This window comes from Camelus ferus, chromosome 18 (genome assembly GCF_009834535.1).
Source record: "Camelus ferus isolate YT-003-E chromosome 18, BCGSAC_Cfer_1.0, whole genome shotgun sequence".
Lineage (NCBI taxonomy): Eukaryota > Metazoa > Chordata > Mammalia > Artiodactyla > Camelidae > Camelus > Camelus ferus.
The window spans coordinates 28,708,141-28,726,660 of NC_045713.1; the positions used below are offsets into that span (position 1 = coordinate 28,708,141).

At 48.4% G+C, this 18,520-nt stretch overlaps 1 protein-coding gene across 3 annotated transcripts in view; it reads left to right on the top strand.

Moving 5' to 3' along the window:
- Nucleotides 1–388: 388 nt before the first annotated feature.
- Nucleotides 389–18,520, top strand: part of LITAF (lipopolysaccharide induced TNF factor) — a 28,501-nt gene continuing 10,369 nt past the window's right edge. The window contains exon 1 of one of the 3 annotated variants that reach the window (XM_032460784.1): nt 389–530. Coding sequence is in view for 1 of the 3 variants with exons in the window: in XM_032460783.1 (XP_032316674.1) it covers nt 1,195–1,257 (63 nt within the window). In the remaining 2 variants the exon portion in view is untranslated. Of the gene's footprint in view, nt 531–1,127; nt 1,258–6,164; nt 6,186–18,520 lie in introns of those variants that run through there. The other 2 variants (XM_032460783.1, XM_032460785.1) reach the window with 2 other exon arrangements.

Genomic DNA, 18,520 nt, shown 5'->3' on the forward strand with positions numbered 1-18,520 from the left:
GAGAAGGAATGCCAGAGATGGGGGACTCAGGGGAGTTGGGGAGAGCAGGGGCTGGAAATCAGGAGGGGAGGTTCAGGGACGGCCGGGCATAGGGCGGGGATCGAAGTGCAGGGGCAGAATCCGAAGAGGGAGACAGAAGGATGTGGCAAGTAGGGGGGCTCCGAGGTCAGCGCGAGGAGCCTCAGCTGAAACTGGGGGTCCGAGGGACTGAGAGAGATCTGGGGTGTAATCTCGGGTATTCTGAAGACACTGGGAGATCGGAGGGACGGAGGAGTAGGGCAGAAGACGGAGAGTCGCAGGTCTCTGGCTAGGTCTCAGGGCGAGGGCGACGACCCCAGCGGGTGGCAGGGCGCGGGTCCCCGCCGCCGCGGAGGCGGGGAGAAGCCGGAAGCCTGAGCCGCAGAGCCCCGCCCCGGCGGGCCGAGCCCCCGCCCCCGCGGCCGGGCGCTCCTCCCCGCTGCCCGCCAGCCCGCCCGCCCGCCTGCGCGGCCAGCTCAGACCTCCCGGCTCGACTGGCGGCGAGGGCGGCGGTGAGTGCGGCGCGGGCTGCCGGCTGGCGCGCGGGTGGGGGGCGCGGATAAGGGGCGCAGCGGCCGGGGCGAGGATGAGGGGCGCCCAGGCCCGGCGGTGGGGAGCGGGGTCCGTAAGGCTGAAACACCTGCTCCGGGCTCCGCGAGAGTCGTGGCGGCCGGGAACCCCGGCGGGTCTCGGGGGTCGAAGCGGGGGTGCCAGAGGGCGTCGGGGTCCCGCCGCAATCTTCTGTGCGGGGCCAGCGAGACCGTGTTTCCAGCCTTACGGCGCTTGTTCTCGCCGTGAGACAGGCTGGGTTCCGTTCCTGCTCCCCCAAGTGGGCCGATCCTCCCAACCCCAGCCTGAAAGCGCGCCCCTTTCTGCTCGCGGGGCCCCTTCCCCGGAGAGGACTCCTCGAGGCTTTTCAGGAAAGTCGCGACTCGTTCTAGTGGTTACGATCTCAAAGTTGAGATTTCCAGGATCATCACCCGGGGATTCCGAAACCAAACCAACCAAACAAAAAAGCCCAACGTATTTCCGGACGCTGGTCCCAGAAATTCGACTAGGGGCCACGGCCTCTGTGTTTTCCTCCTGCCTCTGAGGGTTCTACGCAGGATCCCGGACCACTCTCAGCGGGTGTCTGTGTGGACACCCGAGGGCTTAGGGAGCCCCCGAGAGGTGAAAATGCAGGACATAGAGCGAAGGAAGCCGGGGCCCTGGCAACTCCCCACCCCCCGAGGGGTAGAGGTAAGACTCACGCTCTGTGAGCGCAAAGGTGGGCTTGGACCCCCTGCACTGCCTGGGCAGGATGGATGCCAGTGGCACAGGCCAGGAAACCTGGGGCAGAGGTGGACATCGCCCCTCCCTGCCAAGCTGGGCAGGTTGGCCTCTTCCCCTCAGCTTTCCCGGTCACTGTGGATCTAAGTGTCAGTGTCGGTGTTGGGCCAGAAACCCTTGGTCAGGGTCAGGGAGAGGAGATGATGGGGAAATGGGTGTATTCTGCAAGGGCCATGCATTCCAGGGACATCAGCTGGGCTGATGTCATTGCCTGTTGGATTGAGCTTCAGTGTCTGGGAAATCCAGTTTCTGGAAGCCACAGGGCCTTCCATCTTAACCTATCAGAGTAGACTCTCCTGTCCATCTTCCCAAGGGGGATAAATCCCTTCCTTTGGCCTGGTGACCTGGTGCTGGTTCAGGGGCTGTCTGGTACGCAGGTTGGTCCTGAGGTTCCCCTGGGGCCCTTTTAGGAAAGACGTGGTTTGCATTAGTGTGTGCTTGACTGCCTCCCTTACCTTCCTGCCCCCACCCCTAGCCTTCTCTGGGTGGCTCTGAAAATAGGAGTAACCTGGATGCTGGGTAAAGGCATGAGCTAGTATCTGGGACTCTACCAGCATGTTTGGTTTTATCATAGTTGGCTCAGACTCCAGAGAGCAGGTGACTTGCTCCACCTGGCATAGAATAACACCCATGCTGCACTTGGCCTACCTCTCAGCCTGTCCTTGCTCTGGGATTTCAGTGTGCACCAGCCTCTGTAAGAAACATTTATTGTAGATTTACGATGGGAGAGTGGGAGAGGCCCATCTTCCCCCTTTCCTGTTACTTTAAGGCATGAATAATAGATGCTCTTATTCACATTTGTAAAAATGTCCTTGTTGTAATGTTTTCATGGATTAAGTGTTTTGGTGATTGAGCTGAGATGGAGGATCGATTTCTTAAGCCTCTAAAATAATAAATTGAAGTCATTCACTATCTTTGGCCAGTAAACTTCCCTCTGTGCCTTCAGTTGCTCTTACTGGATGGCTGCAGGAAAAGAAAGTGCTACCTTTGGCTTTAATTTTTATTTTTTTAAATTTTTTGTGGGGGGAGGGGAGGAGGTAATTAGGTTTATTTATTTACTTTTTAAAATGGATGTACTGGGGCTTGAACCCAGGACCTCCTGCATGCTAAGCATGTGTTCTATTACTGACCTGTACCCTCCCCCCTACCCTACCCTTTAAAAAGGACACAGAAGAAATGGTTCCTGGTCCTGAGAGGTTTATGCTGTGAGTGGAAAATGGAAACACACACAGGTGAAAAGCCAGTGCTCACCAATGCCCTTGTGACTCTGGAAGGATTGAAAGAAGTGGAGAGGAGGGAGGTGTGAGCCGAGGGCCAGGAACTTTCGTTAAGGAAAGTTCAATAGAAAAGCAGAGGCCTTAGAACATGTAGGAGCCAGGACATGAGGACTGGGTGGGCAACACTTCCAATGAGCAGAAGAGCTCAGCAAAGCTTCGGAGGAGGCACAGACTAGCCCAGGGTTGAGGACAGTAAAAGGGGAACCACTGAGATCCAAGGAGCTGGTAGGAATTTCCAGCCCAAGTTCATTTTCAAGAAGAAAGTGCCTGCTTTGTTGCCATTAACCATCCCCACGAGCGAAGGTGCCACGCTCAGAATGGGCTGATGCACATCAGGGACTTAAACTTCTCCCACTGAAGATGAATCCACCCCAGCTACAGTGACGGTGGGAAAATGAGATCCAGGAAGTCCTAGAGTCTTGGCACTGCAGCGGTCTTCTATTTGTCTGTGCTTTTACTGTAATGAAAATAGCCCAGAAGGCGAGGTGGTCCATCTCATCATGCAAATAGGCCTCCTTAACCCTACCTTTCTTCTGTACGGACATTTTTACGATGTCTTTGGCGCCCATTTGGCTGCCTGTGGCCTGTTCCGAACTTCACTGGTGTTATCTTAACGTTTGAGCTCTATGGTACTTTCCTGGGTCCTCACAATTTCGTCTTATTGTCTGAACCTGCATTGGCACTCTGGGCAGTCAGGTAACACTTTTGTAGCTAATAGAGTTGCCCCTTGGCTACAGGTATATCAGTAAGAAGAACTGTGTGTAATTTCGTAGAGTGTAAGGCATGGACAGAAGAAAGGAAATATTAAGGGTGTCTGTGTGATAATTCCCTGTTCACCTCTAGTAGGTAGGAAGTTAATTCACCAGGATCCTTAAAGCCAGAGGCACTTTCTTCTTTTGGGGTGTTAACTTAAGAGAAAATACAGATGGAGAGTTTAAGCTACTTTGTTCATCGAGTTTTAAAAGTGATAGCGTTCCTGGGGTAAATTTAAGAGCTTAGCATTGACTTGCCTTCGCCTTGAGTCCAGGAAGGTTATTCATAGAGGATGCATTGAATTTTTAAAAGTTACGTAAAATATAGCAGTATTAACTGAGAGCATGGAAGATAAAGAATATCAGGGATAATCTCACCCTGTGAACGAAACAGCTGCCATCAATTTTCCTTATTTGGCAGCTTCATCTTGTGTCCTGATGCCTGGGTTTTTTTTTTTTTTTTTTTTTTTTTCTTTTTTCTTTTCTTTTTTTTTTTAAATGAAGTTATAATCAGGGTACATATAACTCAGTCTCTTGATGCAATGCTATTAATGTTCTCATTGTGCTGTTTCATCAAAAACTCATTCGTTTGGAAACTGGGGATGTGGTTTCACCAAGCATCCAGGGGAAAATTGCCCTCTCTGATTCTGGGGGAGCAGCCCAGCTCCCCAGTGAAAGCATTTTCCATTCCACAAATCACTGTAATTTGTAGATAGGCCATATTTGAACCTGGTTCTCAGACTGTAGTAACTGTATCTTTGACTTGTGGAACATATCACGCTACAGAAACAGGCTGAATTCAGAAGATGGAATTTGAAAACATTTCTCTGAAACCTTTCACTGTGGGCTTCTGTATTTTTAAATGAGGTACACCGAATCTGAACTTATCTGGGGTCCATTAGCCTAAGAACCAGAGTGTAATTTCTCATCTCCTTTTCCAAAGAGGATTGGGGATCCCAATTTCCCCTTTTCTTTAAATTCTTCCTTCTTATTAATGTAGAGTGTAAGAAATACCATTCTTCTGGGACATTTTCTGGTGCCATTTACAGGTTAGATTCCATTACAACAAATAGCATTGCAGAATCTGTATTTTTAAAAGTAATACCACATTTTAATTTACTTTCATTATTTATTGAGGGGGAGGTAATTAGGTTCTTATTTATTTATTTTTTTTAACAGCGGTACCAGGAATTGAACCCAGGACCTTGTGCATACTAAGCACACACTCCACCACTGAGCTATACCCCCCCATCACGAATCTTTGTATTTTAAAGATTAATGCCAGTGGCCCTTTGTTTAAGAATTTTGAGCAATACTTGATTTAATAAATGTGGAAGTCAGAGAGTTCCTGAGGGTTTTTGTAACAATTTTCACTTACGTTCACATTATCGTAAAGAAAATTTTTCTCCAGAGACCATAAAAGACAAGATCAATTTGGCCTCCCCAGCTGGTTCTCCACCTTGTGTACAGACTTGGCTATTTTCTTAGGAGACCTGATATTTGCATGTGTGTCCTTTTGCAGAAGGAATGCCTTTTTTCCTGGGGTCATTTCTGTGATGCACATATTCTCAGAGCGGGATTCTTTGCTGGGGCCGGATGGTGGGGGGTGGGGAGTGGAATTGACTATTCTTTTTTTTTTTCCCTTCCTGAAAGAACTGATTTTAGAGGATTAAGTTGGTGGTGAAAAAGCTGCTTTATCTTCTCTCTGAAGGCCTTGCCCCTTTGTGTGTTGATCTAGAAAACTGTTCTGTACCCAGCAGGAAGATGTATTTTTATCACCTATTTAGGGTTAAAACCGCTTTGTGAGAGTTTTGAAATCTATATCTTAAGGGAGGGGATACCGATTTGTGGCAGGGCATTAATGTGCATTTAGTTGAGAGGAGGTTTGAAGATTTCATTAAACTTTGAGGCCTATTTGCTTAAATTTGGGGATATCTATCAGTCAATCAATCAGCCAGCCAGTCAGTGTATCTGTCCATCCATCCATCAATCCATTCATTCATCCTTAATGATAAATAACAGAAACCCTGATCATCACCTCTGCCTCCACTTAATCTTTCCCACTTAACCAGAATACACTTTAGAAAAAAAAAATTCTTAGAAAAAGTAATAAACCTTTAAGAAATTTATGAACTCGAATGCTTTTGGGTGAGGCTTGCCTGCTCCAGTTCATCTTATAGTTTAATTTTAGACTTGCAGGAAGTAGCAGTTAGTACAGAGTTCCCATTTACCTTTCACCCAGCACCCCCGCCCCACATCAATACTTTACGTCATCCCCACAGTACATTTGTCCAACTAGGAAACTGACATGGGTGCCTCGCGATTAACCACACTCTAGGACTTTATCTGGAGTTCAGTGTTTTCGCTGATGTCCCTTTTTCTGTTCCAAGGTCTCACCCAGGAATTTAATCGCCCCATCTCCCAGTCTCCTCTGGTCTCCTCCAGTTTCTCATTCTCTCCTTGTTTTTCATGACTGTTTCCGGAGAGTCCTGGGCAGAGACTTGCTAGAATTTCCCTCACATTGGATCTGTATGATGTTTTTCTCATGATTCCAGTGGGGTTATGGATTTTGGGGAGGAATGCCACAGAGATGAAGTGCCTTTCACATCACATCGGGGGGGGGTGCGTGATACTCGCGTGACATCATCGCTAGTAATGTTAACCGTCATCTCTAGGTTAGGTGGTGTTTGCCAGGTTTCTCTGTTGTAGTGACTCTTTTTCTCTTTTCCTAGACTATTTAGAAGCAGGATACTAAATCCAGCCCACGCCCAAGAGAGGGAGGGGAGGGATCAAGCTTTGCCTCCTAGAGGTAGGGGCTTCTACACATATTTGGAATTCTTCTGTAAGGAAGACCTGTCTTTTCTTCTTTTTTTTTAACATTTTTTTTTATTGAGTTATAGTCATTTTACAATGTTGTCTATCTTTTCTTCTTTATTTAAAAAATACACACGTCTCCATCTCCAGTTATAAATTAATATAAATATAAAATATAAATTAATAAGTAGTGGGGATGTAAACTACAACATGACAAAGATAACACTGCTGTACGTTATAAATAGAAGTTATTAAGAGAGTCATCCTAAGAGTTCTCACTGCAGGGAGAAGAATTTTATTTCTATTTCTTTAATGCTGTATCCGTGAGAGGGTGGCTGTTCACTAAACCTGTTGTGGTAATCACTCCATGATGGATGTGAGTCAAATTCTTCCACTGTGTACACCTTAAAAACTTACACAGTGCTGTAAGTCAGTTATATCTCAAACTGGAAGAAAGAAAACCACTGTCCCAAAATACTTTTTTTTTTTCGTCCAGTGCTTTTTATTGAGTCCATCATCAGAGGCGAGAAGGCTTGCCATTTATGAGAAACAGAGTGGCTGATGTGCGGGGGGTGGGCTGGTGGGGCTTGGAGTCCTGCAGAGAACAGGCAGCCAGGACAGCCCCCAACCCCGGACACACCTGACAGCCACTGGGCACAGTGTCTAGCAGGGCCCCACAACCAGGGTCAGGAGTGAGACCCAGACAGCCCCACGGGAAGAAGCAGTCCCAGGTGCCCAGGCTCAGGCCCCGAGAACCGGCCTGTTGTGAGGCGTCAGGAAGGGAGAGGGGGATCTGAGAAGGCAGGGCCTGGCGGCTCAGAGAGGGGTGCAGAAGGATCGTGGCGCTCTTGGGCACTGCCCAGCTCCTGGGGCTCAGCCTTGGCTGTCCCGGTAGGGCTGGGGTCAGAAACAGAGAGCTGGCTTGCTTTGAGGCAGCTCTTCTCTAAAGATCCTGCATTGTAGACCCCGTCGTACATTGGCTGCCTGTGCTCTGTATCCCCGTGAAATCCCAGCTCTGCAAGGAGGTAGTCTGCGCTGCTTTCCCAAAGCTCTGTGGGGAATCCAGAGAAACGTGGAACACAGCCCTTCCCCTGGAGGGGTATAATCCGGTCCAGTTAGGGAAACAGTATCTAATTTGCAGACAGGAAGCAATTAGGATGCAGGAGGAAGGCGTATGTCATCGAGGGCTGGGAGTGTGTGGGATAGGCCAGGCAGGCGGGCCAGCCTGACAAGACTGCAGTGGGTAAACGTTTACCACTCTGTTCTCACCTTAAGTCTTGCTAAAGACGAGAGGGTTCTCTGATTTTTCAAAAGCATGACAGTTACAGTACCCTTGGTTACCTGGAATACAGCCAGAATTGAGGAATTAAGCAAATATGAGACTCTCAAATAACACACACATTTATAACCAAGACAAATGCCAGGGCTTGTTTACTTTCCTTATGGGAGGCACCCAAGGAAACTAGTAACTCTGACTTTACAGAGTTCTTACACGCTGGGTTCTGGTTTCCTGGTCCTCGGAAGCTTTGAAGCAGCAAAGGGAGGGGTGGGATGGGGGCTGCCGGCAGCCTGGGGCATCACAGAACCAGAAGATGCCGACGCATGCATTTTCTTGTTTATTTTTTTTTTTTTGCACACTTTAAGAAGGCAGAGAGAAATATGGGATCATTTTAGAAAATGATTAATAAGAGACTTTTGGGGGAGGGATATTGAAAAAGGGCATGGGTCAGAATGAAGCAACACCAGAAGTTATGAGACTTGTGTTTTCGCTGTGTTTCGACTTGATTTGGGAAGAGGAACGCTTGGCTCTGGGCCGTCGGGCCTTTGATGTGTGTTTATACTGACGGGGAGTTGTTGGGTGGCTTCTGCCGTGGTTGGTTTCTCCTGGTAAGGTTTTGAGGCTTATTTTTAGAATCGGAATTGTCCTTGGCAGGAGTTGAAAACTTTGGGGGTTTTTCACGTCACTCTTGGGCTGCTGGTTAATGAAACAGAACCTGTGGCGGGGGGTGGGGGGGAGGGCCCTCCCTGAAAGGTCCAGACTTGACGGTGTGAAAGCTCCGGTAACCTGACCCCACCCTCCTGGCCAACCGCCGCTCACCCCCCCACCCCACACAGGTGTGCCTGCCTCTGCATCTCTGCCACGTTGTTCACCTACCTCCTGTTCTGCCCTTGCCTGTGTCCCTCACTTGCCCTAAGGCCTCCACTTGCCTTAGAATCTGGGCTCAGGTCCCCCTTTGTGTTTGCTCCCACATATCCCCATGTTGATGAACTTTGCCTTCCCAAATGGGTTCCTTACAGCTGGAGAGGGAGGTTCGATGCCACCTCCATCCTACATCTGCCATCAGCCTTCAGAACCTCCCACATGAAAAGTGGACCATCATGCAAAAGAGAATAATTTTATTTTGGCAAATAGGATGCTGTTAGTACAGGCTTGGGGATGTTACAGCGGGACCAGTGAAGGGCACATCTCACCAAAGAGAAATAATCAGTAGTTGAATCCATCTGCAAACCCTCAGGGCGGGACGGAGGGCCAGGTGCTGGGCAGGGACGTGAGACACAGTTGATGGGACAGAGGGCTGTGATGACGTCACCTCACCCAGAAGTGGGAGGAGACCAGAGGCCAGCCTGGGGAGGGCAAATATGGGTTTGCAGAACAGGCTCTTTTTTTTTCCCCCATTAAAAAAAGATTTAATGTATCTTTTTAATTTTAGTTTTTATATTTTATTTTTATTGTTAACTAGTTTATTTTGGGGGGTAGGTAGCTAGGTTTATTTGTTTGTTTGTTTGTTTTAATGGAGGTACTGGGGATTAAACCCAGGACCTCATGCACGCTAGGCATGCACTCTACCACTAAGCTATACCCTCCCCCCTTTATTTTATTTTTGTTTTAATTTTTTTCCCTTAACAGAAGCACTGGGGATGGAACCCAGGACTTCATGCACATTAAGTGCGCGCTCTACCACTGAGCTATGCCCCTTACCCCCTAATATATTTTATTTTAAATTTCACTTAATTAAAAAATTTGCAGACACTAACTACTATGTATTAAACAGGTAAACAAGTTTCTACTGTATAGCATGGGGAACTATATTCAACATCTTGTAGTAACCTACAGTGAAAAAGAATATGGAAATGAATATATGTATGTACACGCATGACAGAAACATCATGCTGTACACCAGAAATTGACACAACATTGTAAACTTAACTATACTTGATTAAAAAATTAAAGAATAAAATTTTAAAAATCAAATGATTGACTTAAAAATTTAATTTTATAAATTATAAATTTCATAATTATAAACCATACATTTATTAAGTTATAATTTAAAATATTTTGTATTTGTTAATTTTTTCCTTACTTTTTTGATTATGTAATATTGCTATGGCTCAACATGTGAAAGATCAACTAGGGTTTAAGGGTGGAAAGTTTTGGTCTGGCTGCATCCCCCGGTGCACCTCCCTTCTCTGCTCACAGTCAGCCACTGTTATCAGTTTCCTGTGTATCTGTTTGGAGACATTTTATGCATATTTTATAAGGAAGTATGTATCTCCTTCCTTACACACAAATGATGGCCTACAGTGAACACCATTTGGGCTTTTTTCATGCAATGATGTATCTCGGAGATAACTGCATTTCTGCACGGAAAGTTCCCTGTTCTGTCTTGATGGCTGCATGCCATTCCCTTACGCGGGTGGGCCAAAACTGGTCTGCCCAGTCCTCTGCTGATGGACAGTTAGGTGGCTTCTAGCAACGCTGAGGTGAGTACCCCTGTGTGGGGGCCGTCTCTGATACAGACTCCTAGAGGACGAATTGCTGGGTCAGAGGACTCATGCGTGTTGAATTTTGGAAGACTTGTATTGTGTGAGCCTCTGTGTACCTTCCCACCAGTCCTGCAGGAGAGGCCTGTTCCTCCACACCCAGGCCAGCTCTGCGTACAACCAAACATTTTGCTCTTTGCCGGGGTGAAAATGGCAAATCTAATGACGGGTGGAAAAGATCTTGATATCAGTGATGGGTTTTTTTAAAAAACACAAACCTTTCAGTTTGGAATAGTTTCAGATTTACAGAAAGGTTGCAGAGTTAGCGCAGAAGTCCCGTATACTCCATACAGCCTCCCCTTTTGTTAGCGTCTTACATCATCCGGGTGTATTTGCCACAACTAAGAAACTGACATTGGTACCTTACCGTTAACCAAACTCCAGACTTTATTTGAATGTCACCAGTTTATCCACTGGATTCTGTTCCAGGGTCCAATCCAGGATCCTACCTTGTGTTCAGTTGTCACGTGTCATTCTTCTTTCGTCTGTGACAGTTTCTTTGACTTTCCTTCTTTCCATGATCTTGGCTGTTTCGAGGGGTTCTGGCCTTGTAGAACGTCTCCAAGTTTGGGTTTGCCTGCGGTTTTCTTGGGGTGAGCCTGGGGCCAGGGTCTGTGGGGAGGAAGCCCACTCCCTCACATCAGCAGGTATGTGATGTCCGCATGATTTTTCACTGATGACGTTAAGATTGACTGTCTGTGTCTGAGTTGTTTTAACTGCGTCTCCCTGCTTTGGAGAGAGGTGAGCATCTTGTTGTATGTGCAGACCGAGGGGAGTTGTCGGGGGTGGTCCGCGGTCAGCCTGATAGGTGTGGGGTTCCAGAGTGAGGGGACCATAGATGTGTGCAGACCCCCGAGTGCCCGGGGACCTGCTGTGGAAGGTACATGTGAAGGGGATGGAGGTGCAGGGCCGGGCCAGTGAGGGAGTCCTTCCAGAGGACAGGAAACAGAAAGTGGGCTTGGAGGGGTCAGTGCTGAGGGAGGAAGGAGACCAGTGGTTGGCGGGGGTGAATCCATGGACGTGGAAGAGAAGCAGTGAGCCAGAGGGGCTGAGGACCCAGGCTGAGGGAGAAGGGAGGGTTGTTTTTACCTTTTCATAAGGAAAGATTTGAACCAGCTTAGAGATCAGGAAAGGAGCCAGCTGAGAGGGCGGGGCTGGCAGGAGGGGGCGTTGTTGGAGCAGAATCCCCTGGGACGGAGGGGACAGGGTGTGGTGGTATGGCCACACTCTGGGCGGCTTAAAGTGAAGTTTGAACTGGAGAGGGGCTGCTTCTGAGCTGAGGGCGGGTGGACAGATGCCAGGGGGCTAGGGTGGGAGGTTGAGGGGCCCAGGCCCCAGGACTGGGGCACCCAGTGCTGGAGGGGGAGAGCTCCCTGGAGAGTCCGCAGGGCTGGCGGGGGTTGGGTGGCCCAGCTATGAGGCAGGCAGGTTCGTTTGCTGTGGCTGCTGTAACAAATGACAAGCCTTGTGGTTGGAGTAACAGATTCTATTGGTCAGTCTGGAGGTCTGAGGGCCAAGATGGGTGTCAGTGGGTGAAACTCAAGGTGCTTCTGGAGGCTCTCAGGGGATATCCATTTCCTGGCCTTTTCCAGCTTCTAGCGGCCGCCTGCGTTTCTTTCTTTTTTTCTTTTTCTTTTTCAAATGGAGGTGCTGGGAATTGAACCAAGTACCTCATGCATGCTCAGCACGCGCTCCACGAGCTGAGCTGTACCCCTCACCCTCCACCTGCTTTTTTGGCTCATGACTCTTTCTTCCAGTTTCAAAGCTAAGAGGGCATCTTCTCTTTCAGGCCCTCGCTGCCTCCCTCCTAGAAGGACCCTGGTGGTTACATTAGACCCACCTAGACCATCTCATCTCAAGGGCCTTAACCTCATCAAAGCTGCAAAGTCCCTTTTGCCATTTAAGGCAACGTGTTCTGGGGATTAGGGTGTGGATAACTTTAGGGGGCGTTATTCTGTCTACCGCACTGTGAGTAAGGGTGGGAGGGTCAGACTGTACAGGATTTAGGCCAGCATGTAAAAGCATGAGGTTAGTGGCCCCAGAATGGGAGCAGGTGGTTGCTGGGATCTGTGCTTGGGTCTTCCTGCCTCCTCTGTGTCCATGTGGGCAACTGACCCCCTCGCTGCACTTTGCTTCCCTGTAGGTAATGAGGACTAATGTTTTCCTAGTGACCCACATGCCCAGTGTTCTGGGCGTGTCCACTTGCAGCCCTGTGAGGTGTAGGGATGATTAGCCCATTTTCCAGATGAGGAAACCGAGGCACAGAGAAATGGAGCAACCCTCCCGAGTTCACACAGCCTAGAGGTGGCAGAGTTGGAATTTGAACAAAGGACGTTTGGTCTGAGAGTTTCTGCATTTAAACATCCAATCTGCCTTAAAATTCTATCGTCAATTTTCTTTTGGCCCTTTTTGTTCCCCTCTCCATGCCCCATGCCCTCACATTCTTCCCTGTCTTCACTTTTTTCCAAATCACGGTTGGGCATTCAGCAGGCCAAGGTCCACGCCATTCTTACTGACCTTGTGAGATGGGTGGTGCCCTCCCACGCTTGTAAATGACCGGGGACACGCAGGTGTTTCTGAAAACTGCAGGTGTGATGGTATCTTGGGCACCAGGCAGGGACGTCCCACCTGTAATGTCTCTGAGCTCAGTGGCCATGGCCTCACTTCCCCGACCCCGTCAGTGCCTGATGGAGTCGGCTGTGAAGCCCGTGTGTCTTGTACCATCGTTCAAGTGTCAGGATTCTCAGTGTGTGGATTTACCTCTCTGTCCTCTGCTTTTGGACCCTGCCTGCCTGTTGGTCATGTCACCAGAAAGGGATGGGGGAGGGAAGGAAAAGTCCCTCGAGACTCCTTTGCCCCTCATCTGTCAAGAGTACCCTTTCCGTCCCTGCTTATTATGAACAAGCACTGAAGGTGGAGGTGGCCGCAAAGGCGTGAACTCGGTCCCCCTTTCCTGTTCACATGTCAGCAGCAGTTGCTGACATTTGTGGCATCTTATGGTACCAGCTCGTTAGAGCCTCTGAATTTTTTTTGACATCCATGAAACAAGTCAGTGTTGTTTCTGGAGAATGGATGACACCATCCACGTGTTACAGGTGGCTTTGGAGCCACGCCAGGGACCCGGTGGCGAACATGGACTGACAGGTGGTACTGAGTTTGAGGGGGTGGCACTGAGGTGCCTGCTCACGAGTCCAGATCTAGAATGGATGGTGCGATGCAGGAAGCGCCCCTCTCCTCACTCTCTTCTGAAACTCCAACCAGAACTGGGAGTCGATATTGGCAAAAACCCAGGGCTCCTTCTGCAGACCATCGGCAGCCTCAGACGTTTGCGTCGAGGAATAAAAATGAACTGATCTTGAGGTTTGGAGGTTGTGGCTTTTTTTTTTTTCCTTTCTTTCTGATTTTATCTTGTTCGTGTTTGCACGCCTCCACAGTTCCCTTTTCAAGTTCTTTCCACCCACTTCTTGATCTCCTGCAGAGAGATTCCAGGGTGTCCCATTGAGAAATACCACTCCCCCAAGGAAACCTGGAGGAAGCGAAGGATTCCAGACCCAATTAAGTGATTCTAACTCTGGGGCATATTTGGTGATGCTTTGGCCAAATCCTCACATCACCTTGAGCTGAACTGCACGAGACCATCTGTTATTGAGGCCTGTCACTGGGAACATCTTCCTTGAAGAAAACTTCATTTTTGTCACACTCTTAAGTTGAGCCTCTTAGGGTGAGACCCGCCTGTTGACGTCTGCTTCTCAATCTTGGTGCCACACAAGATGGGTCTTGGTGTCCTTTTCATGCATAGGTATCATTTTCTCCAAACATTTGCTGAAATCTCAGGGTGACCAACTTGTTCTGGTTTGCCTGGGACTTTCCCAGCTGAAGTACCAAAAATCCCACATCCGGAGAAACCCCTCTGTCCTAGGCAAACTGGGACAGTGGGTGTTCCTTAGAAACACCCGTGATGTTTTCAGCTGAGTTCTAGGTGCTAAGGATTGCAGATTTTAAGAAATACCAATCCTTGCCTTTATAGGATGCACAGACTGATTAGGAAGATGGACGAGAAAAGTGCCCTGTGACAAGGACAGCAGAGAGACATGTATTGATGACAGCCAGCACGTGCTGAAGGCCTACGTGTCCCTCATTGCTCTGTTCTTTTCACAAGTGGATTCATGTAATCCTACCAAGAGCCTTTGAGGAAGAAACTGCCAGTGTGCCCATTTCACAGATGGGAAAACCGAGGCACCAGAGTCCTTCCCCGGGGTACTTAGATGCAACCAAACAGGCAGTCTGGCTTCAGACTTTGCACCCCTGATTTCTTCACTGTGTAGGGAAGTTTTCAGGAGGAATTAGTTCTCCCCTGGGAAGGCCAGAGATCGCTTCTTGGAGGAGGTGACATGTAAGCTGAGATAAGATAGGTGAGAGGAGTTTGTAGATCGGTAGGGAAGGAAGGAAATGGGTAAAGAGGAAAGAACATACACACGGCTTTGGGGATATCCAACAAAGCTGCAGACACATTAAAGATTTGCAGCCATGGTGGGAGGTGAAGTGAGAGGCAGAGTGGGGTCCTGGGACCCCCCCCAAATCGGGCAGCCCAGGACTTTTGGTCACCTTAGTCGGGGTGCACATGGGAGGTATCAGAAAGACCCCAGTGGTCTCAGTTTTAGATAAGCGGGGCCCCTGGATGGGTTGAACTAAGACCAGTTGTGGATTTTGAAACTTGAATTGCAGACCTTGGTTTGTGGTGTGGAGACTAGAAATTTCTAGCACTGACTTTTTCTTTCCTTTTTTTTTCTTTCTATTAAGGTAATGTTCACAAAACATAAAATTCACCATTTTAAAGTGTACAGTTTAGTGGCACGTAATACATTCATGGTGTTGTGCAGCTATCACCGCCGTCTAATTCTGGAACGTTTTTATCACCAAAAAGAAACCCGGTACCCATTTCCTCCCAGCACCAGCCCCCACTGCCCCCCCACCTGGCCACCACTACCTGGCTTTCTGTCTCTGTGGATTTACCTATCCTGGACATTGTGTATAAACGGATGGATACAGAACATGTGGCCTTTTGCATCCAGTTTCTCTCACTTAGCATCATGTTTTCGAGGGTCATCCCGGCAATGTCTTGGAACCGCCTTCTCAGCTGGTCAGCCCGCTATCTCTAGGCTTCCCGGAAGTCAGACCCTGGCCTCTGAATTTAGAATTTCAGGCAAACGCCACCAGGCTTGGCCCCCCAAGACATCCCGTGAACTCCCGTGCTGGTACAGACCAAGTAAGGTGACTCCCACAGCTTATGTGAGTGTCTGGAGTAGCAGCTCCACCGGGATGTTTCAGGGAACTTTTTAGAAATAAATCTGTGGCTGAACGTGACTCAGAGTTTATTCCCGTGTCTCAAGGTTTCAGGAGCTCGAGGCGTGAAGATCGCTGTGCTTGTTGGTGTGTCTTCTCTCCAGGATTTTGAGGGCTTTTTCCTCCTGTCTTTCAACAGCGATATTACATAAAAGTCAGGACAGGGCTGCGCTGAGACTTAGCTGGCTGAGATATCCCGGCCCCATCCTGTGGCTTTAAACATGCCTCGTTGGATAAAGGTGGCATCTCAGAAATTCTGAGGTCTCCCCTTCGTTGTTCGTGTCCCCAGATTGAGCAGGAAGAGCTCTGTGGTTATCTACCTTTGGTTAATCTTTGAGATCCTGGCCCCCTGGTCTTCTCTGAAGAAGCAGACTGTTTTGAACTGCAAAGTCCTTAGTGATAAAATCAGTTGGAATCTATGATAGGCACGTATTTTAAAAATCTTGTCTTGGATGTGTGGTGTGAAAGTCTGTGTAAATGTGCCTTCACGAGTGTTAGGGAGGCAGAGAGAAAGAGGTGACCCATCACTGGGGTTCAGATGTGTGGCTTCCACTGAGAATTGATTTTCCTGTCACGTTTCACTGAGGTTGCGGATTGTGTCGGGATCTCCCCGCATGGGAAGTGGCTTGGTGAATTCTAAAGAGCTCTGGAGTCTGATGGGCGTCGGTTCAAACCCCAGCCCTGCCACTCCACCTGTGTGACTTTGGACAAGTGACTCAGCCTCTCTGGGCCCCAGTTTTTTCATTTGTCAGTCAGGGGGGATGATAACAATAATTCCTGACTCTGATGTGGGAATTACATGGGGTAACGCATGTAAGGGCATGAATTACAGGGCCTGTTGCGGTAAAGTAAGAGCCCGTTATGGTACATCTTAATGCAGTTGTCAATCTGGGATGGGGTGTGGAGTAGTGATTGTAAAATGAGTAGTAGATTTTGCTCAGGCCAGAACCTCTGGACTCAAAGATGCCAAAATAAGCTTTAAACAGCCTGGTTACCTGGTACCCCTGAGCACCCTTCACTTTCTTCTTGTGGTGAGGACTCAGCAGATTCAAGACCCAGAGGAGTGACCTGTGCAGGAGGAAGTGGACACCAACCAGCCCAGCCCTGTTTGGCCTCCTTACAGCAGAAAGGAGTGTCCCCGGAGCCGATCACCCTCACCCTGTCCACCTCCTTCCATTGTGACTCATGAGATTAAGTCATTAGAGGGCTGGGCATGCCTGGAAAAGAATATGGAGATACAGGGGATCCCAGGACTTGGTCAGTAGAAGGGTAAAATGTGTTCAGATGATTGTGTTTTTGACATCGAGAAAAGAGGAGACACATTTTAGAAATACTAAATGAATTAATGTTGGTGATTTGGGAAATTCACTGGACCCAAATACCTCTTTCCAGACTGTGGGTTCTGAGGACCCAAGGGAATGAAACTCGGTTCCTAGGGAAGGGGAGAGGTAGACAGACGTCTTAGATGTTACAGTGGTGTGTGGCCCTCCGAAACTCAACTCTGCCTGGCAAAATCTTAGTTCTTAGTATTTGATTTCTCTCATCAGGTCAAAATTAAATTACATTTAAATTAATTAATTGAATTTAAATATAACTTCATTTTTTTTTCTGTGGGGGCAGGGGAGTTGGGGAGACAGCTGTAATGAAAACAAGATTGGGAAATCCTGTTCTATACTGGGTTCAACGAATGAGCTACTCTCAGGCTCAGGAATAAATATCTGAATACCCCTCACTGCCCATTTAAGAGAATATCTTTTACCGAACGAATTGTTGAAACTTGGAACAAGGGACGTTTTCAGGTAGGGACCCCCAAAATTCCAGTTGGCATATTTATGGATGAGAAAGTGGGGACCAGGATTATGCAGCTGCCCATGGGCCAGTTTCCAGGTCCAAGCCGAGTGCTTCTTACAACATCAGAAATTGCATCTCTTCATGCATCAGAAATGCCGCCTTTTCCTTTTCTATAACTAGTGGTCTGTGTTTGGCTATGTAACATTTGGCCCCAGGGCATCATGGAAAGGCAGGGCCTCTGGTTCAAGAAGAATTCAGAATTCACCATGGCGGCAGCATTCAACTGAGCCCAGGCCCTTCTGTTTTGTATGTTTGTTTGTTTGTCTTCTCGAGGTGCTGGGAATTGAACCCAGGACCTTGTGCACGCTAAGCATGCACTCTGCCTCTGAGCTACACCCTCCCCATCACGGGCCCTTCTGAATATAGGGCCTTGTGGGACTACACAGGTCACATTTTCCATATTTTAAAAAATGGGTTTGGAATGCCTCTCTGAATTTGGAAGGAACTCATAAAAGCGTCATTCTGAGATGATGAAAACAACGAGCCCTTAGCATTTTCTTGATTTCCGCAGGCGCGGGTAGAAGATAGGCAGAGAATCCCCTTCAGTGTGTCCTTTTAAATGGACAGTTGAGAAAAGCCACTCTCAGGAGCTTAATAACAAAGTTAAACAACTGGGGAAGGCAGGAGGAGACCCCCTTGTTTGTTCCTTTCTTCCCCCCACAAAGCTTCCCTGTTACCACGGCAACCTGGGCCCTGCGGCAGCATCTCCACCCCAACCACCCAGGGCCACCAAAGGATTCTCAAGGCTGTGCTTTTTATGCGGCAGAACTGTGGCTTTGCTGTTTTGTTAAATTCAGAGACGTTTTTCCTGTGGTTTCCAGTTTGTCCCAGGAAAAGGGTTGCAAGTATTAGATGGAATTGTGGTAGTGCCTCAGCGCACAGGCGGCCTGGCCTGCTCTGGCATGATAACTGGTTCTCTGATGACAGTGGAGCATGTGTGTGTCTTTGCATATGCGTATGTCGTTTGTGTCTGTGTCTGCAGGTGTGCTGCTCTGAAGAGTTTCACGTTGTGGGGGTGAGGAGGGGGTGGAGGAGGAGTGGGTAGAGGCCAGTTGAACAAATCCTTTCTGGAAGGGTGGCTAAGTGGGTAGCTACGTGAGCCTCCTGCCCCTGAGGGAAACCAAATTAAGAAGAAATGGGATGGAGTCGAGGAGAGAAAATAAAGAAACAGGACAGACTGAAGAGGCATTTCCTGGCCTGGGGCCTGGAGGAAGGCAGGCTGTGGAATTTATTTAGAAAGCTTTCAAAGCAGCTGGTTATGGTTTTTTCCCCCCTTTTTCCTTCCTTCCTTCTTCATTCCTTCCTTTCTTCCGT